At 34.0% G+C, this 25,288-nt stretch overlaps 3 protein-coding genes across 8 annotated transcripts in view; all 3 read right to left on the bottom strand.

Moving 5' to 3' along the window:
* Positions 1-23,137, bottom strand: part of twin (CCR4-NOT transcription complex subunit 6-like twin) — a 71,888-nt gene extending 48,751 nt beyond the window's left edge. For 3 of the 5 annotated variants that reach the window (XR_010752148.1, XR_010752147.1, XM_066390380.1), the window contains exons 1-4: positions 23,008-23,137; positions 22,383-22,589; positions 21,997-22,132; positions 21,607-21,782 (exon numbers count right to left, since the gene is read on the bottom strand). Coding sequence is in view for 1 of the 5 variants with exons in the window: in XM_066390380.1 (XP_066246477.1) it covers positions 21,607-21,782; positions 21,997-22,132; positions 22,383-22,581 (511 nt within the window). In the remaining 4 variants the exon portion in view is untranslated. Of the gene's footprint in view, positions 1-5,135; positions 5,159-13,734; positions 13,856-21,606; positions 21,783-21,996; positions 22,133-22,382; positions 22,590-23,007 lie in introns of those variants that run through there. The other 2 variants (XR_010752149.1, XR_010752151.1) reach the window with 2 other exon arrangements.
* Atf6 (bZIP_ATF6 domain-containing protein ATf6) overlaps positions 1-25,288 on the bottom strand; it is an 83,978-nt gene that overhangs the window by 37,760 nt on the left and 20,930 nt on the right. The gene's annotated exons all lie outside the window — the stretch shown is intronic.
* On the bottom strand, positions 23,746-24,653 carry Srx (Sulfiredoxin). Of its 2 annotated transcripts, XM_066390077.1 has the most exons (3): positions 24,606-24,653; positions 24,241-24,314; positions 23,746-24,184 (listed from the first exon to the last, which is right to left on the bottom strand). In XM_066390077.1, exons 1-3 carry the CDS (start codon positions 24,629-24,631, stop codon positions 23,829-23,831), a joined length of 456 nt encoding a protein of 151 aa, XP_066246174.1. In that variant the 5' UTR covers positions 24,632-24,653; the 3' UTR covers positions 23,746-23,828. The 2 variants fall into 2 exon arrangements, with proteins under 2 accessions (XP_066246174.1, XP_066246175.1); XM_066390078.1 differs by lacking the exons at positions 24,241-24,314; positions 24,606-24,653 and adding an exon at positions 24,539-24,570.

Raw genomic sequence — 25,288 nt, forward strand, 5'->3', positions numbered from 1 at the left:
AAGATCCCCACACCATTAAACTCTGACCGCCATGTTTAACAGTGGGCTTTTGGTACTTGGGATCAAATCTCTTCCCTATTGGTCGCTGAACATAAGTTTTTCCATCCGAATCAAACAGTTTGATTTTGGTTTCGTCACTGAAAAGGACGGTATTCCATTTTTCGGGTGTCCAAAACAGATGTGAGCGTGCAAATTAATTAAATTAAAAAAAAATTAATTCTGGCCTTTCGTTTTTTTTTGGAAATTAATGGTTTCTTCACTGCCAATCGTCCAAACAATCCAGTATCACATAGACGACGCCTCACAGTACGATCACTAATTTCAATACCACTATTAGTTGTAATTTGTTCCTTTATTAAGCGCGATGATTTTTCGGGATCTTTGGAGGATATAATTTTAATACGTTGGTCTGTATGGGCTGTTGTTTTTCTGGGACGTCCTGTTTTCGGATGGTTTTCTACGGCGTTGAATACCCTAAACTTCCTCAAAATTTTCGATACACACCCCTGGCTCACATTAAATGTCTTTGCGATGGCCTTCTGATTGGCTCCGTTATTTGACATCTCCACTATTCGTGATCTAAGATCTTCCGAAAAATATTTTTTTAAACCATTTCGGCTTCAAATTTTATCGAACTGTAACACTCAATACTGAATACTAAATGCAAAATAAATTTAAATCTATGATATTTCATACTTTTGTCCATCTAAAAAAATTTGTTTATCGGTGAAATTTTTGATAGCAACATTCTATAAATACTGTATGGTTTAAAATGTAGAATTGACCTATCCCAATTTAAATATACCAGAATTGAAGAAAAAGAGTAAAGGCCCTTTAGCTAAATAAAGTTTCAAAAAATATTCCATACTTATGGCCACCACTGTATGTATACATTATATATCTAAACCCAAGAGATCTTACATACTTAGCTGATTAATAATATTAATCACCATTTGTTTTATTTAAATTACTAATTACATATTTATCATTCAATTAATTTACAATTATAAAATTTTCTTGTTTAATTACATTCTATATATTGACACATTACTAATAAGTTACCAGATAAATATGTAATTAGTAATTTAAATAGAAAAAATAGTGATTAGTAACATTAATCAATTAAGTATATAAGATTTCTTCGATTTAGATATATAACATGTATCATATGAAAGGAGATTAAAAGAATTCATTTTCAAAAAAATACAGTTCCCCATTTCAAAAAATAGACCTTGAGACAACTAAACTGAAAAGTTTGAATTTTTTTTCACACCCTGTATAAAATTCTTGAAAATTAAAAATATATTATAATAGAAACACCCCTTCTTTTTAACTGGTTTTCAAATTATTCAATTAATAGTTTGTGAATTTATTGAGAATTTTCAGAAGCCTATTTTTTCTTCGATCTTTATTATAAATTGAATTAACTCAAAAACTGTTAAAAAATGTTCATATTTTGTAATAAGAAAAAATACTTATAATTACAAGCAGAATTAGTATCCTTAACACAATAAAAGATATTCCATTTAAAAAAATGCATTTTGTCACGCCACAGGTTTCTGAACTACCCCGTAACTTCTAAAATTATAAAATATAAAAATTCACGAAAAACTGTATAACTTTTATATTACATTTTTTTTTAATCCTTACCATTTTTAAGATCATCTATGTACAGGGGACCATCTTACGTGGATCACCCTGTATGTATAAGAATCTCTGTTTTTTACTAATGGATTTAGGATTTTTAGCAGTGGTATGAGTGTACTACTCAACATCACTAAGACGAATATTAAACTAAAAACAAACGGGAATGGAGAAAAAGTGACAAATGGCTCATCCTTGCCGACAAACGTCGTTTATCGGAGATAGAAGTCCTGGGCAATTGAGTAGGTTTCGCAGGTACACAATCGAGTGTTGGTACAAATTTTTCCTTCTAATTATCAACTCCATTAACTGATTTCATTTTTCTTGGTACAGTTACATAGCAAATTGAATTCCGCTTGCAATGATTTGCCAGTCAATGGGGGCTGGGGGGAATCAAAAATATCTAAATGAGAGTAGCTGGAGGTGAGGCGGTGACGAAGGCAATTCCCTCTAATGTCAAATTAAACTTCCACCTTAGATATCTAAATAAACGTTTTTTTTTTAATTATTTTAAACTTTCCTCTCAGTCAATAGATCTTCGGATGGTTTGTTTTGAAATAAACACCCTGAATGTACATGTATATACCGATCTTTTAGCAACATATTTATATTTATAAACAAAATATTTAAAATATAAGCCCAAAGAAATAACACCGAGTTTTGGGAATACTTGTGAAGTTTCGATGAATTCCTTCGTAGTGGAACTAACGAACAAGGCAAGAACATGGAAACCACACAAGATACTCAGAAGGATATATAAAAAAATTGTATATATTTAGAAATTAGACGCATTCTAGTCCACAAAGCACAGTTCATTAAGAAATTAAATCTGATAGGCAGGACTCTTAGAACAAGATCAGAGTTATCTTTCCAGCATATATCGTGCGGCTATAAATTCTACGTCTTTCCACCAACTTTCTAATAAATTAATATCAAAAAATTTAAAAACAGCATTAAATAAGACCAAAAATACTATCTTTCGATATTTGTTTATTTTTAAAAATATTGCTTGCGTCATCGGTAGCGCAAAATGATCGATTTTTTTAAATTGCAACATAGGTCAAGTGCCACCTCAAATTAAAGGTCTTTCCAAACTACATTCAATGGTGTATAGCGATTCAAAATTTATTAATTAGTTTTTAAGAAAAGCAGCTACAAGTGTGGTAAATAGTGCAATACAAACTCAGTTAAATGGTACATAAACAATGGAAAAACTTATGTGTTAATAGAAATTTTATTTGTTTTCCATTTTGTGCCCACAAGTAGTTTTTCGTTATTTTTATTTATTTATTCTTTTTTTAACAAGTAAGTTTTTTCATTGATTACGTACTATTTAACTGAGTTTGTATTGCATTTTTTACAAAATTTATAGCTGTTTTTCTCAAAAACGAATCTATAGATTTTGAATCGCTGTACACCATTGAATGTTAGTTTTGGAAAGACATTTAACATGAGGTGTCACTTGACCCATGTTTTCAAAAACCGGCCATTTTGCGTTACTAGTGACGTAAGCAACAATTAAAAAAACAAAGGCCAAAAAATAGTATTTTTTGTCCTATTTAATTCTGATTTTGAATTTTTTTAGAATAATAATTTGTTAAAAAGTTAACAGGGGAGAGGGACAATTTAGAATCACACGGTAGAATCGATATCATCAAATAAAGAACAAAGATATTCAAATACCGACCTTCATGACTTTAGCAATGTAATTCTGGTAAAAACGTGCGATTTTCAGATTATATGTACACCCTCTTTATGTTTGTTTTTGTTTCTCTATCTAAGACCCTTAAGTTTTTCTCCAGTGGAAACACAACGTAATAGAAAAAATGTGTAAAGAACATAAGTCACTGTATTGTGCCTCCTTTGCCATGTTAATCAATAATAAATGTTCTAAATTAAATAGTTTATACAGTAAAACAGCAACAACCAAGCAAAAGGCCTGGAAGTAATTTAAACTCAAATTAACTCCTCTTCAATAAAATAAAGGGTCAGGAATCTACAGCACAGATATAAGAAAGTAGTAGCAACTGCAATATGTTAAATGGAACTTACCTGTTTCTAGCGGTTTTCGAAATATCAATTAAAGTTCTTATTTTTTTGTTCCAAACAAGGCCCGGGAAAAACCTCTGTTATGACGCGATTTCAATTTACAAAAAGCAGAAATTTGTCACATGTAGAAAAAGTGGATCAAAACGAATACTTTTACGATGAAAGACAATTCAATTTCCTTAAAAACGTTGTATCATGTTCTCATACCTAAACCGTAATATTTCGCAAATAAATGCAGTTTTATGTAAGGATCTTTTTTATATTTTTGCAGAAGGTGGCTCAGGAATGCTGTGATGATTAAAAATAATTCAATCATGAATATTCGTTTGCCGTGGTATTAAAGGTTTCTGGGCCACGCTAAAAATGATGATCGAGGTGAGATTTCCGATTTTAGCATGAAAAATACAGTGGCTCGTCAGATCAGTGGCGGAGATAGCAAATTAAGTTTTATAATAATGTTGTAAATCAAGTGTGATTTCCAACATTGTTATTCAATAATCTACTTTTTTTTATAGTATTTAGAAATAAAGCGTCACACGCCAGTATAAAGGTGGAATTGCACACTATTCTCAGTTAACATTAACTGATAATAATATTTATTCTTAATTTTTTTTTACTTTTCAACATGTAAATAACGCTCCCATTTACGTTACCCTAGTTACTGAATGCCCTAATCCAAAAAAATGTTAATTAGAAATATTTATATATAAATATCTGTATAATTTTTTTACTTGAATGAATTTTTTTTTATTGCTTTCACATTTTATTTGACAGGTGAAGCGCATCAACGCATTTTTTAAAGAACACCTTTTTGATGTAGAAAAACTCAGAGTATCTGAATTCGTAAAAATATCGAAGCTATTGGCACTGACAAAGAAGAAACAGATATCTTAAATAAATTCATCGTGTCCAAAAACTTCCCATCCCCCTTCTCTATATATTCCCAGTTATAAGAATTCAAAGAAAATAGAATACAAAATTGTTTAAACGCTATTATTTCCCTGGAGACATTGTGCTTGAAAATTATGATTTTTAGATTACTATGTTCTTCAAAGAAAGAAAATGACTACCTCCTGACTTAATTCTTCATTTAGGCTTTCAAGAAACTAAAATCTTGGCTATCATCAACTAGAAAATTGAGTTTTTCACATAACAACTTAATCATTAATCATCCACGTTTCATGAGTGGATATAATCAAGGTGCAAAGCGGAATGTTTTCGAAGAAAGCGATTAAGCTTGGACAACAAATCAAGGGCACTTTCTCTGACTCTGAACAGCTATGGGAGGCCAAATTCGACTCGAGTCAAATATATTGCCAATTTTTATGAAAGAAACAACTTTCTTTCTCTGGTTAAACACATATCGTGACTGACCGCTTATGATTCATCGTGAATTTCAATTTTTCTGAGCCAAATCAATTGTAATGCGTTGTTTCACTTACCGGAACTTTGCTTTGCGCTTAGCAGCTGGAGTTTCAGATTAGCACTCACCTGGAAGAGCAAAATTCATTAGAAAAGAAAATGGATTTGATCTTAAATCGTATTTGTAAACACATTAACACGAAAATTAACATTTTTTAATTGCAATATATGCGTTTAGATTCCTTAGAATTTTTCATTAACCTGAAAAAAATTATATTTTTTCTAGTTTTCTGGAAACCTGAATTACCGTGAATTTCTACCTCCTTTTGCGAAAATATTGTATAATATAATATATACAAAATTATTTCTAAATAATATATTAAATATATGTGGAAGGTTTAGTGGTTCATAAGTTTTAGTATGACAGTATTAGAGTTAGCAATAAGATAAAGACGGGCAAAGTGACAAAGCCATCGAGGGTCAAAGTACTGTCGAACGAGGTTATTACTACCGCTGCTACTAGATGGCCTGGTGTCGGGGAACCCCATTTTGGACTAGGATACCTCCCAAAAACTGAGAAGGAAAGGCAAGAGCAGAAAAAGAGTCAGTCGAGACACAAAAAAGTATGCGGTCGAGTAATAATAAATTCGTTAGTTTATCTTTCTATATCTTGATAATACATTAACATAAATTCTATTAATAGTTTCTATGTATTGTGGAATATATGGGAATAATTCCCATATTTGCTGTTCACTTCAATGAAGAGAATGAGGATTTTTGCAATCTCGGAAATTTCCAGGCGTTGGTCTTTTTTGAACAGAGACGGTTCTATTCCAAACCGTCAAACCTTACCAATATTACGAAAATTCAACCATTAGGAAATTTTTCAGCCGCCTTTCTTAACATTTCCCCATACTTTCGCATATATGTACATATTTATAAGACCTTAACATACTACCGGAATAAATCCATCCTTGAGGAAGACACTAGATGAAAGTTTTATAAACCTCATTTTCCGTTGCTTGTAGCCAACTGACCTGGATATGAAGATTTTCCTTCCGATAGGAAATACTTATACAAGCGCCAATTGCTAAGCAAACAATCGTGGTTTGTTGCACTGGGAAAGGGATACACTTTCTAATATATTCGCACATTATCGGGATAATAATGGAAACGACAATTAAAGGCTTTTTGTATTGAGCACGCCGGTGTTGAAATTTCTATTAAAACAAAAGATAATAATAATTATTATAAAACCTCTTATTAAGGACAATGCCGCGTCCTTAGATGAGCGATAGGTGAATGCGATTTAAGATCTTGCAATAATTTCCCACTGTACATATCTATAATAGATGAGGTGGTACTGGCACCAGCATGGAACCACTGGGTCCCTGAGAAGTGTAAGATGTGAGAAATTAGAGATTTTATCAACTAGATATAGCTGGTAACATTTGATTTCTAAGGTATGGCAGTGAGAGTATGAAAGAAATCGCTAACACACACTTCATATTGTGTTACTCTGATATTGTTTCATGATCGTGAACTATAAAACCCGATTTGAGACAACAACGATGAACATCAGAACATAGTGCATTCAATGCTTTTGGGAGGTTGTGAAGAATGTCTTGCTCCCTAAATATCGCGATCACGATCGAGGATCGTAAAGATGTGGATGAAAAAATTGGTTCAAGAAACTTACATGGGGGGTTTGTTTTGTCGTTAAAAAATTGTAGTAGTGATTGATAATGTGTCGAAATCTACCTTTGCACGATGACATAATATTCAGGGCAAGGGCGTAGCCTGAAGAGTGAAATTTTGGAGTGACTAGTTTTCATATAACCATCGTAAACGATCATGCGAATGTAACTAGGGTGAGTCCTGCAGAAACATCCAATTTCAATTCGGTTTAATTACCGTCATCCATCTGAAAATTTCCATAAAACGAGCTCGAACAATCCCGCTCGCAACGCTGAAACGCCCACTGGGAGACGGTCAATTTGTCTAATTTCCATAGATCACAGCGGTGCAACTAACGGTCGAACGGTCCACACTTATTACTTATTCAAGCGTGCGACAATAAAAGCATTAAAAACCCACGCCTTAAGACTTGCAGCCTTGCATGAACTGAAAATATCATATTTATAGGGTTTTACCGCCTCGTAAGACAGGTGATATTGAAATGTCCACACATACCAGACTGCAAATGAACGCATATTTTACCCGCTTAGAGGCTATCTAGAATATTAACTGGTGGCAATAAGGAGGGAGGTGTATTTTTGGAGCTGATGCAACTTTGTGTGAGAATACAAATCAGAACCAGTTTGAAATACTCGAGTTACCGAAACATATATGCAGGGCTTGATGAGGGGCGTGCTATCTTGAGCGGAAATCTGAATTGGGGTCATCTACTGCGAGTAAGGGGCCATTTAGAAACCAACATGACAATTTCCCACCATTACTTAATTTTCGTTATATCTTTCAAACAGTAACAAACAGCCACGACAGAGATTGCTGATAACCGCGTGGAACAAGAAAACAGTCGTAGGTAGAAAATGCGTTGGCTAGACCAAACTATGCATTATTCTATGGCCTCAACAACTTCGGTAGAAGCAGCTACAATAGGAGAATATGTTCATATTGCCCTTTAAGCCTCGGAGGCAAATAAGATCCTCTCACCGAAGATCCGATAAAGATGCAAAGATCGCGGTTTGGCTTAGATATACAGAACAGAAAATAAAGAAGCGCTATAGCTTCTTCTAATTCAAAGAAGATAAGGGCCTCCAGAAAGGAAAATATATCGCCGTATTCATGGGGCAGTGCACGCAATAGGACGCTCTTTCATACCCGCAAAGATCTTTATCTTTTAATTCCTCTATACGGGTCGCAGTGATGCGGCGAGCATTATCACCTCAGTACCGCGGTGGTACCGCGGAATACACATCGGGGATTCAACCATAAAATTTTACAACTGGAATTAGTACTACATTCTTTCTCATCGGCGCAGTTAAATGGTAGTTATCTAAGGCCCAATTAAGATCTCCATGGGCCCGCTGGATTTTTTCTTCGCTGCCGCCGAAGAACGCACCTGTGTACAAGAGTACGTGGTATTTACAATGGAACCTCTCATGACTTGAAGCTTCTTTATGGCTTTTTTATAGCACATCTCTTACGGCCGTTCGAATATGGAGAATTTAGAAAAATGCAGATTTCTGATTCTGAACAGAAGAACGCTGCTAAGAGGAAGACCTAACCGTGAGAAAAAAATCATTAAAAAATCAGGTCTTGCTCAATGACTATCATTATCAATTTCTTAATTATTTATGTCCCACATTACCACAATTAGCAATCCATTGTTAATTATTACTGATTGCCGAGCACAAAAGCACTACGAAAATAAATCATTCTTCTTCCTATATTATTTCTTGCCTCTTTCAATCAGAGTGAAAGTTGACGAACAATATCCGGCCTTCCATTCTTCTTCGCAAGTGATTTCGTACAGATAAATGGATGTACCGACTCGGAAAATACATACCATAATCAATCTTGATTTCGAACACCAACCACACGAGAGAAAGGTCTGTGGTAACCTTATTTTGCCCAGTTTATCAGTTTTACATAAAGGATATTTACAATGAAAATACCTGCTTTTTCAAAGTTGTAAACAGTCACCAATGCTCTTCAAGAGAAACTATTACATCAGTGATAGAGATCACTGTCGATTTTTCCTGTTGAATCCGCCGATGTTCAGACAGAGATATCAGCAATAATACTTGGAAACGCATAAAACTTACGTTCAATAGGTACTATGCTCTTAACTGGACGTATAAGTCTTGTTTATATAGGAAGACAACAATCAAATCGAGTGAAGAATCAGGCAAAATGCGCTATTTACAATGTTGATTATTTTTAGAGCATCGTAGATAGTCCACCGGGGATCTGATAATTAGCTGTCCAAGAGAATGACTGCAGAAGAGACTTGTCTTATTGTATTAGACAAATTAAACAGCTAACTGATCGTAAATCGTAAACCCCGATATTAATCGTAATCTGCAACAGTTTTCGCTGTGGTTCAGATTGAACAGGAAGATTGATATCGTGTTCGACAAAGGCCATTGAAGTGTGTCTGTTCGAGGAAGTGAGTGTATTGAATTGGAACCGGGAGATGCAAGGAAAGCTTTTCCGCTATGCTTTTTCCATATTGTTTGGTGTGAACCAATTGCATGGCAAATGCACTATTGAGCAGATGGGCGTTAATTAAATATGTTTTTGCAGCAAATTTTTCTTTAAAACGTGTTAAGATTGCGTGGCTGATTGGTAGGTTCAGGACCTTTAATGTTTTATTCATTACACCATCAAAGGTAATTCAGTGTTGTTCCGTTCCAATCAATCGGCTTAAATCAAGATGTTTAAGCACCTTAAAAAGTTTTATGGAAGTGCAATGAATCTTCTTGATTCCGCATAAATTTGCTCTTTTTCCTTGATCTTTTGATATTTCTCTTTACAATTACGTTCGTTGAGTTTTGCTTCCTTCGAAACGTTTTTTTTCCATCGCTTTCTCCACAAAATACGCCATAAAGAGTGTCTTCACACTAGCGTAATTTCCCGTTTTCTTCAGAAATATGCGTGTTTACTAGATAAGGACTTAGAAAATTCATAAAAATCATTAAAACACTTATAATTTGCGTCGACCATTGTTTCTAGATTTGTTCAGGTTAATTCTACTTAGTTCACAGGAATTTTTTTGCTGCCGACCCTAGTTCCTTCATTAGTGTTCTTTTTCATGTAAGTATTTTCTTCAAGGTTACCTTGCTCAAGAAAGGTTACTCGAGGTTTCTTCAGGAGGAAACATTTTGTAATTAATAGAATTACACAACGTTTCTTCTCTTTATATTATGCGAGTATTGCTTCACTTCACAAAATTATTCAAAAAATTCAGATGTTTTGAAGGTAGCCTTCCGCTAGGCTTCATCAGAAGAACTCCACTCATAGAATTCAACCAAGTTTTTTCGAGGTCGTTTCAAAAAATCGCTCAGTTTTTTAAAGTCTCAGGATTTTTTCTTCATTGAAAGTTTACCTTTGCATCCTTTCTACTTATACTATTCTATATACTTAATGTGTGCCTATAGGCCACTTTGCGCACAAAACATAAGCAAACAAGAGCCGACCCATTCGGCATTTTTTTGCCTGCACACAGAGCTAAAAAGAAGCACAAACATTATTTCTGCTTCCAATAAAAAATACAATCTTGTCCCGCATGCGCTACGCACCACATAAGCCATAAAGAATTACTGAAGAATTAATTTCCATCAATAACCTTTTCGTCCTTGTTCCCCTTACTAAATGAAATGAAAATTGCGATTGTCGTGCGTTGTGAATCAGTTATAGAACTGCTAGTGGGCGCAATGGATTCTATTACATACAATTCTTCAATAGTTAGATTTAAAACTAAGAATCGAGCAGATAAACTATACGCAATGTAGAAAAAATGGACTATTAATTTTGATCTAAGATACTTCGTGTTACGTGGAAATTTGCGGAAATTCCCTCAATGATCCTAACAAAAAAAAAAAAAAACAACAATGAACTAGCACCGGCTTCCAGTCACAGCTTATTGATTGTTCTTCATAAGAGTTTACGTGCTTATGCCTTCGAAGTAAGGAAACAATAACTATTAATTATCGTAGACCATTATGAGTGACAAGCTCCTCAACGGTGACTAAAAATACGCGAGTTTGTGCCTACAATTTCCGAAGAAATGAAGAAACAACAACAGGAACAGTTAAATACTGTATTATTTATGTAACATGTCGTAATGAGTGGTAATGTTCAACAAATTCATTTTTTGGTCGTTCACGCTGAAGAAAATCAAGAGGGTCGATTAATGGCTTCTTCGGCTGTAAATTGCCAGAACAACTTGCGTGAACACGTGGTTTGCATGGTGTGCAGATGGGAGATTAGGAAAATGAATTGGGATTCCGAAGATAAACGTCGTTTTGGAATTAAGTGTTTTCGTCGACGAGGAAAAATTTTAATTAACCGTACATGCGATGCGGCTCGATAGTACCAGTACATAAAATTGCGCCTGCCCTATCGGTTATTAGTCATTGGTTTTTCCCGCTTTTTGAAAATTATGCGTGATAGATTAGCGAGTTCTATATTAAGAATCTAATACGCTTATAACATGCAACCATTTCTTACTGTTTCCTTGTCGGGAATGATCAAAAATTTAAGGCGGAAATGTTCCAGGGGTAATTAAATTTTACCGCTGATTAACGCTAACGTTAATTTTGTCATTCTAATTTTGTGGCTTGAATGAACCTAGTAGTTTAACAACAAACCTACTTGCCCAAACTGCTGCAAAATGTTCATTAAAATTTAAGCCATCACTCGGAAGTTATTTTCACCGTTATGATATTTCTTATAGTCTAGTTACTTTTAAGGTAGTTTAATTAAACATCACATAAAAAACCTAATAATTTGCGGCTCTCGTATTCTCACGAAATGCCAGATGCATGAATATGCTCTACATGTTGATGATAGTTTACACACGTATTTCAAATTGTGTCACTATTTTCTAAGAAACATCGATACTGCATCTCCTTCTATTCGCTCTCAATTCATCTTCGTCCCAACCTCAACTTATTTGTCTAATTTTTCCACCCTCACAATTTTTCCCAATCTTATTATTTTTTTCCACTTATCTTTCTGCTCCTTCTCAATTCGTCTTCTCCAAACTTCTCTTTTTTTCTATATATTTTTTGTAATTTATTGCGGTCGGGCATTACGCGCTCCAGGAACTTTGAGAATTTAAGTGTGGCTGGTAGAGAATCGTTCTTCATTAAAAGAACTGGACACTTTCCAGTAGCTCAGTTCCATATGCGACCAGATATGCACATCTGCAACTGGCCAAGAGTTCAGGGAAGTCACAACGGAAAACGGAAATGGAAACATTATGGGAACTGACTAGTACGCAAATGAATTCCCCGGAAATAATAGAAAGTCCGACGAGAGGAGAAATAGAAATTGAAATCAATGGCCATTTATATAGAAGACTCGAGTGATGATAACAGACGGATCATATCTTATCATATTTAACTGTCACCACTCAGGTTAGTCAGCAAAAATTATGCTCCATGAGGTTGGAGGTGTTTAACAGGTTTTGTTTGGTGTCAAAACTTTCCATTTTCCTCCTGACGTTTTCTGACATTCGACTAAATCTGACGTGTTTGCGTCGTCTAATACGGTACTTAGATGATTGTTTATTATGACCGAAACCGTTCAAAATGTCGCGTAATTCTAATCTTGTCGTGTCCACCAAACTAGTTTGGTCATGTTCATGTTATCGCAAGTCTATGACAATGTTAGATGACTACTGCGGTTTGCGTGCCGGTTGTAAACGATAATTGCGGGCGCAAAGCGCCTGCTTACAGTTTCATTAATACGGTATTATTACGGAATTTGCATGGGAATATCTCTCTTTCGCTTTAACTAGTCTGAAAATTAATGATTAGCAAGTCTAGCTGTTTGTGGTTACCTACTCATAAAAACCTATGAGACGTTCAAATTTAGTTTACTACTCCGCTATTCTCGGTAATTTGCTACTTGTCTTTCTTTCACTTCACCCACGAGCTATTCTAAATCTTCTCATTAACTCCGTGCCTCGTTTGATTCAGTTTATCGGTTATTCTGTTTATTTGCTGCACGCATAACTCCCAAACAAGCCTATTAGGATATTGACTTTTAACCCGTTAAGTTGAATTAAATTGTGAATATTACCCAATCTCACTTGGGATCGACACGTTTTCTCGTGTTTATTGAATAATAAAATATTGCCCCCTTTGGGGCCTACCCACCTTCTTGCAAAAGGTGTGTTTAAGCACACGAATTGTTATTGATGTCTAATGTTTGCCTTGGCTATTAGTAAATCAGTGTTTTAATAAGTAATTAGAGTTTGCTGCATGTATTGAGGATGTAAAATTGCCCGTCAAGCAGATTAGTTTCAGTGCGAATATTGTTGGTGTCTTCAGTAGAGATTTTACTCAGATGTACCAAATTATTATTGCGCTGGTAATGTTAAATTTAAACATATTTCCAAAAAAATAGATGTTGGTTGATAATTTCGCCCTTTAACTCGAAATCCAAGTGTTTATTAGAAATTACCTAATATTTTTCTATGGACACCTCTCACGTCCTTCAACCTCCAGTGAGCACTTGATTTGGGGTTTATAAAAACAATCGGCATTTTGGCTTTTGGTAGGAAATCAACCACAGTCTAGAGAAAGGAAGTCGGAAGGCACACGATGCCGCATGGGCTTGCCCATATCAACGTAATTAAGTATTACGTATTAAAACGTATTAAGCCCGGGTCTTGCTTACTTTGCACTAGTTTAATTCAGCATTAAAAGATTTGGCACACTATAATTATGACATATTATTCAACATGTTTTCCTCACGTGATTAAAATGGAAATTAAGTAATAAATTAATATTATGTTAATTATCATGGAACAAGTTCCGATATCAACGCATTATCCGTGTTATCTAGATTTTTTTCCAACAATAAAAAGCGCTTTAAGAGAAAGGCACGTTCCCTCGACTCATTTCCGAATGAGGTTAAAGTAATGCATGTGTTCTTCTATTAGCGGCCAGTATTTCGCAGAAAAAACATACGACGACATACCCGCAATTTAATTGGACTTATTAACAATCCGCAAAAACCACGAAATTACTGCAATAAATTCAAAGTTTAAACTAACAGGATTTAATCACTTCCGACGTCCTGTGCCCATTGTGAGCCGATACACTTGGTTTGTTTTGGACAGCTCAGTATATGCCCTCTCCTCGAGAAATCTGAGTGTTACGGGTCAAGGGTTCCGATACTAATTTAGATTTCAAATTAATGAACGACGCCAAGCCAGCAGCTATAATTATGTTCATCGTTGAACTAACACGAAAGGAAACCGATATTTGTCAGTTTCGAGAAAAATACGTTAACAGTTACAAGATTTCTTCGTAATTTTTTAGCATTCGATCACTCACGTAATCGGTAATTAGATACACACCAGCATTAATTGCGCCTATTAAGTATAATTACTTGTCATATTAATAGTTTAATGCAATTACGAATTTAGAAGAGCAGTCGTAATATGTTTGCTAGGAGATGAAGAGCTGCTCTTACAAAGGTCTTAACATAATTTTCACGTGTTTCTCTTATATAAAGTCGCTATTTAACTAATAGAATGAGTAACTGAGTTCGAGGTTCGAAAAGATATCACGAACAAGAACTTTAAAGAACTGGCCCTAACACAAAAATAAATAATAAAAACAATATAAAAAAAAACTTGAATATGGTAATGATTAGCTCAGATATATAAAATGTATGAAATGACAGAACTTTACCGGCTGTGCCGTGCATAAGTTCCCCACATGCATAATGACAAGATGCTAAAAAGGTCAACAATCCAATGACTCATGATGTTTATAAATAACGAAACACCACTTGTCATTCTTCTTACGTAAGTCTTTCTACACACCAAAATTGTAATTCAACAAAATGGCAAAGTCGTAAAGGTCATTGAGTATTATCTTGGCAGTAATAATCATACACAAGATTTGCGACATGTAAATATTTCACTGAGTAGCATATGTTTGTTACCGATGAAAAGCACAGATTGATGCTTTAAAAAGGCTAGAAATCATGGCTCTAGATTCATGGATAAAGAAGACACAAATTTTTAAACTGTTGTTGATCTCTTGGTAGATTTTTCATTTGACAGTGCCGAACTAGACCTTTTTCCCTCATTGTTTAATATGTTCAACAAATTTAATGCATAAATATATAATTGTAAAAAAATTAGATCTTTTGATTTATAGATTTGCTCAACAGAAACTTTCAAGACTTTAATGATCTCTCAGAACAAAATGGCTCATTTTCAGTTAAAATGACAATTACACTGTTATTTTTATGCTCATGAGGATCCACCATTAATCATCTAGCAATGCCGACTTACAACTTCTACAGAACTGCGGGGAAACTAACGAAATTACTTCATATTTTCAAACAATGTAAGGCAAAGAATATCAAGATGCAATGTTCTTCAGAATTTTATTCATCTGTCAACTTTGATATATCAACAATGCAATCCTGATTTCTCATTGCTAAGCCGAACTCATTATTGACGAATTACAGCGGTAACTTCCAACTGAAAAAGGCATTCGCGCACTCGTGCTCACTTTTGATTTAATTTGCCTTCCTGTAAACTTGCCAAAAATTGTCGATAATTTTCGTTGTATTTAAGACAAATACACGTATACCACCGAAAGTAGGTAAAAAATATAAAGTATTCGTAGGAGTACATGGAAAAATATTCAGCCATCTAATGATCTTACAATGATGATAACAAACTTCCAGTGGCGGTACCGACTATTATTTCATTCCAGAAAGTTCTCTACAGAATTATAAATGAAAAACAATTTTTTTTACAATTCTCTAGAGTTAAATGACGAAAAATCTATGATTTTTTATATTCACAGACTTGGCAAATACAAATTTTCAAACCAAAGTTGACCTCTCAGTAGATTTATCGTCTCGCAGTTACGAGCTCCTGAGATACCTTTCAAAGTAGGACAATTAAATATTCAGTTTTCAACATAAAATTTCATACTACTAACCAACTTTAACTCTCTCCAATGTCAAACGAGGCCGACTTTATTCGTCGCCAAAATCGACGAAGTCTACAAATATGCAGGGAGAATGCTCTTATTGACATGCAAACCAAGTCCCAAATAGAAACCCATTATTTTATCAATTGGAACGTTAAAACCGTCATGCCCAATGATTTTACCTAACAAAGTCGCGCGACCAAAACGATCTATGTCATGAGACATTACTTAATGCAACAGCAAATTCAGGCTACCACTATGCAACTTTCCGTACCTACTCATTGTCATTGTTTTGCCATAAAACAGTCATTATGATTGTACAGTAGAGGTGTAAAAAAAGTTCAAATCATTACCATTAAAATTAGTAACGAAATTAACCTGCTTTGCACACGAATATATGAAAAGATTGTGTTCTTTTTTTAAGATGAATAAATAGTAATTTTCAACAAATATCGTTGCCACTTCGGGGGTCCAAATGATTCGAGTATACCCACTTTCAACTTAAACATTATTTATTAAATAAGCACAGTTACAAATCACCAACTCGTAATCCACCAATAAATACTTTAATACCCCTTATCACAATCACTTCCTTAGTATAGTTGTATTAGTTTTACACAAACTCACTCTTAACAACGGCCTTCTTATGTAGCTAAGAATTTTCTGACTAGAAGATTCCACAATTTTCTTACAAACATGCAAACATTAACATAAACAAACATAACAGAATATTCGACATACGCAAAAAGAAACAATAAATCACTCGTCTAGCGCGCCCACGATAAACCATTTTTTGTCTGTCTTTTACCTGCGGCGGCCGCCTGCTAGCCGTAACACTGCCCTCCTCTTAAGGTTGTTCCTCCCGAACAGACAGACCTTCATTATATCTCGTTAACAGATCCAGATGAACGATTTTCACGTTTGCTCTGGAAGTCCACGGGATTCTATAGACCAACTCATTAATCTCCTTTGTGACCGTATAAGTCTTCAAACTTTTTGGCTCAATTTGAGCGACTTGAACCTCCTCAGATTGTACAGCCGTGCGAACGCACCTTTCTGAAAGCTGCGAGAATTAGCTAACAAGTCACATCTCGTCTTGGCTTAATCATTGACTCCACAATTTCTTCCTGACTTGCTCTAGACAAGATTTAGTCTCTCCTTTAAATCATCCATGAAGCCCTTCGAGTTGATTAGATTTTTTTCTGAAGTTCCATTCATCAAATCCGCGAAATGTCGTATTTTCCCTCCAAACTCCTATGAAACCTCAATCGAAATGAATATGCCGTTAATAGGAGAAGTGAGTGTCAGTACCAACCACACTGATGATCTGCCACCATTTTTGACAAATATTGTTCCGCAGTAAGATTAAATCTTTTCGCTATGCCATCCGAAGTTCTTGTCTTGGGAATTCTGAGAGGTTTCATGACCTGCTGAAAAACTGCCCACTCAAATTTACGACTTTGGACCGAATGAAATTCGGGAGGGAACCTAAATCTGCTGAAGAATCCGTGTAACAGCACCGCTACCACAGTATATCTCTTGATTCGGAAGAGCAATAGCGGTAAAAATTCCCTAAAACAATGTCCTGGCAAACAAGATATATGTGTGCTCCCTGCCTGAATATGTGAAAATGAACCGGCGACGTCAATTGTTACCCCTTCGAATGGAGCATAAACGGTTTACAGTTTCCGGTAAACAAAATCATGACTCGACTTATAACTTCAACCATTCAATAATGATTAAAAAATGGGGCTGGATTTATCTGGTATCATGTAAATCTTCTAGAAGCGTTTTTAAGTAACTTAAAATAAATAAACGAAGAAACTACGAACTGGAGATAAACTTAGAGATGAAAATCTATTTTTTAATAACCATTATGACAATGGTTACGTTTTAAAATCATGTAAAACATGGGCCGAACGGCTGGTTCTACAATAGCAAAATAAATAGAGTCACGCCCATTAATATCTGCCTTTCATACATACGCACTACACAAATATCAAAGAAGAGGTGTGTACAAAATAAGGCGGTACCACTATTAAACATGAAAGCACAACAATTATTACATGGAAGATAATTCAGTTCTGCACGAATACAGTAACAAACCTAAATACATTATGAATCATTCGTTTTGTAACAAAGGGAGGTTTAGTAGGCCAAAGGAGAAATTTTATGTTCATTGGCTCATCCAGTATCAATCAAAAACTTCGTCTAGTTTCAAATATGGGCTTAAATAAAACAAATTCATACAAAACAACATAGTAACGTTAGATTCCTTGAACTGTATAATCACTGAACTGTTGGCAAAACCGAATTTTTTAAATGCCCAACAACAACTTGGATGTTGAAAAAATATAATCCAAACAGTGAAATCCTAAACGTAAGTAAAAAATCCTGGTTTAGGTATTAAACTATAAATTTTGGTATCACCTCTATCGATCTGACAAATATCCAACTAACAAATACTTAGGAATTGCAAGAGTCCGATATCTTGAAACAATCAACAAAGAGGAACATTTATTTATTTAAATTAGTAACAAATTAAAAAAGAAAGAGGATCAAGTTAATAATAGTTTAAAATTAAGAATATCACATACAAAAATTAATAAAAGTGATCTCAAAAGCCCCCAAAAGCTTTCAATTAGATCTAAATCCCAGGAACACGGTGACCATTCCAATAAGTTAAGTTTATTCTCCATAGAAGAGGTAAATCTAGAGTCTGAAGTGTTAAATAATCTGGTGGGCAATATGTGTTTAATTGTATGGTGATGTAATTTGTTAAAATGGTGCACTTAAATTTGCAATACTGCGTAAATATTTTAATGTATTTTAGTAAATATGTCGCAGGCAATCGCTATTTACTACTTATGCCCATAAAATTAGCAAACTAGCACTATTAATTGAATAGAATATAAAAAGGAGCTTAAGAAGGAAACGTATATAATTATATTACATGTAGATGGCACGAGTCATTAATAACAAAAACGGTTACTTTTATTGGTACCTGGACTATCAAGGCTACTGAATGGATTTGCAAAATTGCAATGCAAATATTTGTAAAATAAATAGTTAAAACACGATAATAAATGTTGCAAGCTGTAGGGAAAATGCTGTTAGTAAAAATTCTCAACAACATACCATACGATTCTTAATTGACCCCCCCCCTCAAATTCCAACTTTTTAATTATATTATATTATAAAATTCAGAAACAGCATTAAATAAGACCAAAAATATTATCTTTCGATATCTGTTTACTCTTCTAAATGTTGCTTATATCAGCGATAAGACAAAATGGCCGATTTTTAAAAATAAAACATGGGTCAAATGATACCTCAAGTTAAAGGTATTTCAAAACTATATTTAATGTGGTAATGCGATTTAAAAACAATAAATTTGTTTTTAAGAAAAAGAGCTATAAATAAAAAAACAATAAATGTAAAAAATGCAATACAAACTCAAGTTTATAGTATATAACCAATTTTTTTAAAAATTTTGTTGTTTGTTGATAGGAAATTAATTAAATTAAATGTTCGAAATGGGCACCGTTTTATTCCTAAGAAAAATGTAACCTGTCACCAGATTCCGATCTTACATTAACAAAGATTTGTAGGTTAATAGATCTACAAATTTCTGTAATTCGACCTTTTTATTGCAGTAAAAAAACTATTTTTATTGCAATAAAGATCTAATTTATGATACAATGATCAGACTTGCAACTGGTCACAGAAAATTATGAGGAAGAATGATGTGGTTTCAATGGTTAAGGATGGTTTAATTTTATGATTCTAATGAACTCCACTTGTCCATCGCACCAGGCGACTTTATACAAGATAATACAAGGATAAGATGGGATGAAATGCAGATAAACACAGAATAACGCAGATGGCCCTTTGTCGATACAGATGGCTATATAACTCTTGATATTTTATAAAATTTTTTATTTAATATAATATATTATATTAATATAATATATATTAATAATAAATTTATATTGCATTTTTATAACATTTATTTTTTTTCTATGTAATTCTGCTTTTAAATTTAAAAAATTATAATAATTTATTAAAAAGTATGGAGGGGGTGACAACTTAAAGCCACATAACATATCTATTCAATTATACGTGTACATTTATGGTGAGACAACTTCCCACAAATGAAGAGGAACTTACAGCCAAGTTGTGAAATACGTTTACAATTCAAGCCCAATCTCCCCTAAAATCTTCGTCTTGTTGATCCAACTAGTAGGCAACGCATTCATTTGTGACTGCAGAGATTTGTTACGCAGATAAATCGCCGAAAAAAAGCACAAAATCTCGACAGAAGGATGACTGACTCACAGAAGAATTTTCAAAGATTTCATATTACGGGCACGTCTTCGATCCTATCGCTGCGCTCTCTTGTAGTTTCATTCTCTCACACTCGCGATACATTTTGTGCAAAACAAAAGTATAAAATTTTATTATGCCAAAAGGTGAATGTCACTGTGATAGTTTATTGTTTTGACGAACTATATTGTTTGAACGGTGGCAATAATAATCTGTATGTGCCCAGTATAGCAACGAGTCAGTTAAATATATGCGTAAAGGAAGACCGCAACAGGATTTTTGCTGGGCTTGGATCATGCATGATACGAAATAATGAACTGATTTACAAGCAAATGGCTTTTTTGTACTGTAAAACGGACAATGCATTATGCTAAAATATGACATTTTCCAGCCAGTTCCTGGAATTTTAATAGATCGAGTGCTAAAACTGTTCCTGCAAAGAACCACATAAACAAGTCAGGTATAGGGCCGAACCCACCGTAAACCAGAACAGACTTTGACCAACATACTACTACCTACTACCTTTCGCCATCTGAAGTGAAATATTCGTGACTGATTGAGAGTTAACAACCTTAAATATAAACGGCGAGCAACCAATAGCAATCAGAATGGAATTCTCTAAACTGCCAGTTGAATAACGATAATCTTACACGACGGCAATTTGTGTATTACCTTATTTGGTAGATACTCATGGCCTAGTAAATTGAAGTAGGTAAATCTTCTTGTCTCATTTTGAGAATGTGATACTTTGCATTCTTTTCAGCACCAATTAAAGTAAACTTGAAAGATTTAAATTCCTGAATAGCGGTACCTTGTGTATTACTGAATGGAATCTATATTATTGTTATTGATGGTAGAGGAAGTTCAGTTTTACTAACTTTCCATCAGCAGAAGTACAAGGTGAACTTTGCAACTCACAAAACAGAAAAGGCAGACTTTACTAATATATTTTAAGTACTAAAAATTAAATTATAATTGATCCGTTACTTTTGTCAAAATTATTCCACTTACGCACCGCCTACATTCACAGGATATTGGATATTTACCCCTATTAATATCATTAAGCTGAGTTTTATAAACTATCACTTCCCCCAGCTTCAAATAAAAAACTCAAATGGTGTCAAATTGGAAAATTTTGTCAGCTATTAAATTTTAACTTGTCTTCTTTTGATTATTGTAATTGAACTAACGATCTTATTGAAAATGTAAATATTCTTCATTCAGCTATTTAAGTTTTTAAAAAAATATGGCTAAATGAAATAATTTTCAAAATTAATTGCTAAAACATTAATGTTTTTGTGAAAATTCAGTATGATTTTCTGTAGATAGATGCAGAGTTTTATTATCCTCATATTGGCAGTTATATTCCTCGAATATTAGGTATATAAATTTTATATGTTGCACATATTAAAATGCTAATCAATAATAATCACAGTAAAAAATTTGAGGATCCTCCTTCAAGACATAATTATAATTAAAAAATTTTTAACCAAAACCTTTCAAAAAAACTGTCCAAACAAAAGTTAGAAAGATGTTCAGAAAAAAAGAAAATAAACCCTCTTACCTTGTAAATTGTCCAGCATAAACGTCAGCAGCTTGTGGGTCCCATTTGGTTCAGTATAGATTGACATGATATCCTTACTGAGAGGGTTTCCCATCAGCCCTAACACCATCAGATTAAAGAGCCTTCCAAGTTCATATGGCAGCATTCGCAGATGGTTATTTCCTAGTTGCAATTCCCTAAAAAAATCACATTTAGATACAGTATCTGCATGCACTAAATATCATGTTATAACAATGAATGTAAACCTTAACTTACAAGGCACATACATATTCTAGGAAATCAGGAAAGAGGTGATAAGGAAAGGTTAACTTGGCCTCTCCATGAAAATCTTCAGTAAAAGGATCCTAGAATAGGTGTTAATAGCACAAGTTTTCCCTTTACACTACTCACCTCAAATGAATTAAATCTCCTAATTCAGCTGGCAATGATCTTAGTTTATTATGACTTAAATCCAAATTACGCAGGTTCACCAAGTGACAAATATCTGGTGGTATACGTTGTAGACAGTTATGTTTTAATGTCAGACCTGTAAGGAGAACTGCATTGAGGTTCTGCTTCATTTCATTATCAACAATAATTATAAGCTTATAATCATTCTTGACAAGCCGATAATGATGATTACATGTTTGATCCTTTTGAAATTAAATAAATATGACATGAAGAAGATAGAGAAATTGTCACTTTATACAACAAATCATTAACATTTCTAAACTTCTTTAACTTCATTTTTAACTGTATGCACAAACTAAATCAAGCATTATAGTTTTTTTTGATACCTGTTAAATGTGTCATCTGAAACAGGCTGGTCGTAAGATTTCGAATAGTCCCTGTTATCTCCAGCTCACTCCAAGTGGATTTTTTCCCACTGGCTTGATCCTCGGCAGACATATAAGTGGTTGTTTTCCTGAGGCTTGATGGAGAGTTATAAGATGATGCACCTTGTTCATACTTGTCTTTTGGGTTATTTCGAGGCATAATTTATCCTACAAATAAAATGGGTACTTACTGCAAAATACCATAATAATGTAAAAATATTGTAAAATTTACAAAGCAAGACTGCTATGGAAAGGGTTCAAGGAACTCATTACTAAGGATCTAGTTGACCCCATAAACAAAGAGTTGTATTGAAAAAACAAAGAATTATGTTGGTGAAATAAAGTCCAAGTGGCAGTTAAATATATATACAAAGCGGAAGGTGTAAATATATGAGTTTAGTGTAAAAATATTTATGTGGTAATTGAATTAGCTTTTTCTTGTTGTTTACCACAGCCATGACGCAGATTTGGTAGAGCTTAACTTAAAATGGAGTAGAGGGAATGCTAGCTCAATTCATTATGAAATATCTTATTGGCCACTGGGAATAGGAAATATAGTATTGCGTTCAATTTACCTGCTACCTACCTTCATCTACTCCTCCAACGGGCTAAATTAGTAGATTTATAATAGATGAAAAATTATAAAATTCACAATCGGTACCCAAAAACAATACAGAACACTCACGACAAAAACTCAAAGCAAATGACAATGACAGTGACAATGACAAGCTACAAGTTATTGTAGATAATTCAACTGACAACGAAAATACAGCTCCAGGATTGTCTTTCTTATTAACGATTTAAATGGGAGAAAGACGCAAAGGTGGTCTGACTCGAGTGAGAGCAACTTGTCGTTTGTCGTTAAATCAAACATAAACTTAACCTTCAATTTTGGTGTTGTTGATTTTAATTGAATTGATATTGAAATTAATAAATGCTTATTCTTATCACCACACCATGGAATTTTTGCGGTAAAAATTATTCTTCTAAGTTAATAATTTGAAACTGCACAGCATTTGATTTTAACCATTGATCAGTGATAAGGTAAGAGGTATAGTAAAAGATAGTCATTAAAAAAAAATCTTGGAATGTAAGCGGTCAAGGCGTTTTCAAATACGAGTTCTCAAAAATGTGAAATGAGAAACATCAGTGCCTCTCCACAAAATAGTGCATAACATTTTTTTGTGTGATATTAAGTTATTGATATATATACCAGAGCCCTGAAGATCCCTTTTGTCAACATCAGGCAATCGAGCTATCGTCACAAGCGACTCTTTGAACCACCAAACACACGCACATACTCATGTATTTCTTAGCACTTTGTATTTCTAAAACTTACTTGAAAATAATACTTTCACAAAATCTCAGTTCTAATAATTAGTTTGTGCAATTAATTAATAATTTGAGCTATTTTAAATCTGGCATGCTTCCCCCTAAATATACCCTTAAATCATCAAGAGTAGATTTAACCAACTTGGCTTTAATAATTTCGGTTTTAAGCCTTTTATGGGCTTCAAATCTGTGACACCCACCAAAAGAATAATAATAATTGCCCCCCTCTCTCCCAGTAATCCACAGCACATCAATGGGAGGCACTTGGTCTCGGGTTGCAGGATTTGAAATTGTTTCCATCAGAGATTCCACCTTTTTTTCATCTAGTATAGGAGGGATGGGGCGAATTATAATGGCTAAGGGCATGTCATGGACTTCAGTTATACCACTGGCATGGATGCTAGTCATGGTTGGTGTCGTTTTCGATAAGTCTGAAAAGGTATTATTGCTTGAGTATAAAGAGGTATATATGATTAAAAGAGCAAACCTGAGAGTTCACAAGTTGTAGAAGTATGATGTAGGCAAGTAATATTAAATTCCTTTTTCAATTGAGAAGTTGCTCTGCTCTTAAAAAAAAATAATTTAACATTGGGGCAAATTGGAAATAGTCTCGAAAATGGTAATAATCTGTTTTGAAACGATTTGAGGTTAAGTAAATACTAATAACATACCATGGTATTGGTAATGCAAGCGTATTATGTCTAACATTAATTATTTATTACATTTTCATTTTACCATTGGAGACCAAATATTTTCAGTTAACAATTAAGAAATATATATATTACCAAAGAAATATTTGCCAAGTTATTAATCCCGCTATAACATGGATATTTTATATCTTCTTCAAATTACCTCGTAAAGCGCAAATGACTAGCCATATTTTCGTCTTTAAATACAGCGTGAACTTGAATTTTAAATTAGTGGATAGTTAATTGCTGACATTAGTGCATTGTTGCCATATATATTATATGTGCTTGTAATAGTTCCGTGAAGCTCTACTCCATGTGTAGGGCAAACAGAACAGTTAGCAGTAACAAGCAAATACATACGAGGCATTTCAAATTCGACCCTCACAATTGGGATCTCGGAAATTAGAGAAGACGGGAAGAAGTTTAAACGGGAGCAAAATTGCGTAATTTAGCGCTTAATCAAATGCCGTTTTCAAAATTTGAATTTTCCGAATACCCTCGAAGATAGCCGAAAAAACTGAAAATTGGAGATTCCGTTTTTATTTTATTTAACGTTATTCGACAAAGAAGCCCAAAACCACAAGCACACTTTCGTTGCCACATTTTCTCAGCTACACGATGACGTTTTCAAATTTGACATCTGACGTTTCGTCTTTCCGCTTCATCATCAACTGCATTTTTTTTTATAGGCGCCACATTAAATTTTTCAAAAGAAAAATGGTAGAGCTTGAACTTTTTGAATGTGGTAAGGGTGCAATAGCTGCTTGTGAAGCGTCAGCTGCACTGTTGAACGGACAGCATTTATTTGATGCGCTACTGCACATGTGCTGGAAGTAGATTATTCTT

Source organism: Euwallacea similis, chromosome 5, assembly GCF_039881205.1.
Source record: "Euwallacea similis isolate ESF13 chromosome 5, ESF131.1, whole genome shotgun sequence".
Classification (NCBI taxonomy): Eukaryota; Metazoa; Arthropoda; class Insecta; order Coleoptera; family Curculionidae; genus Euwallacea; species Euwallacea similis.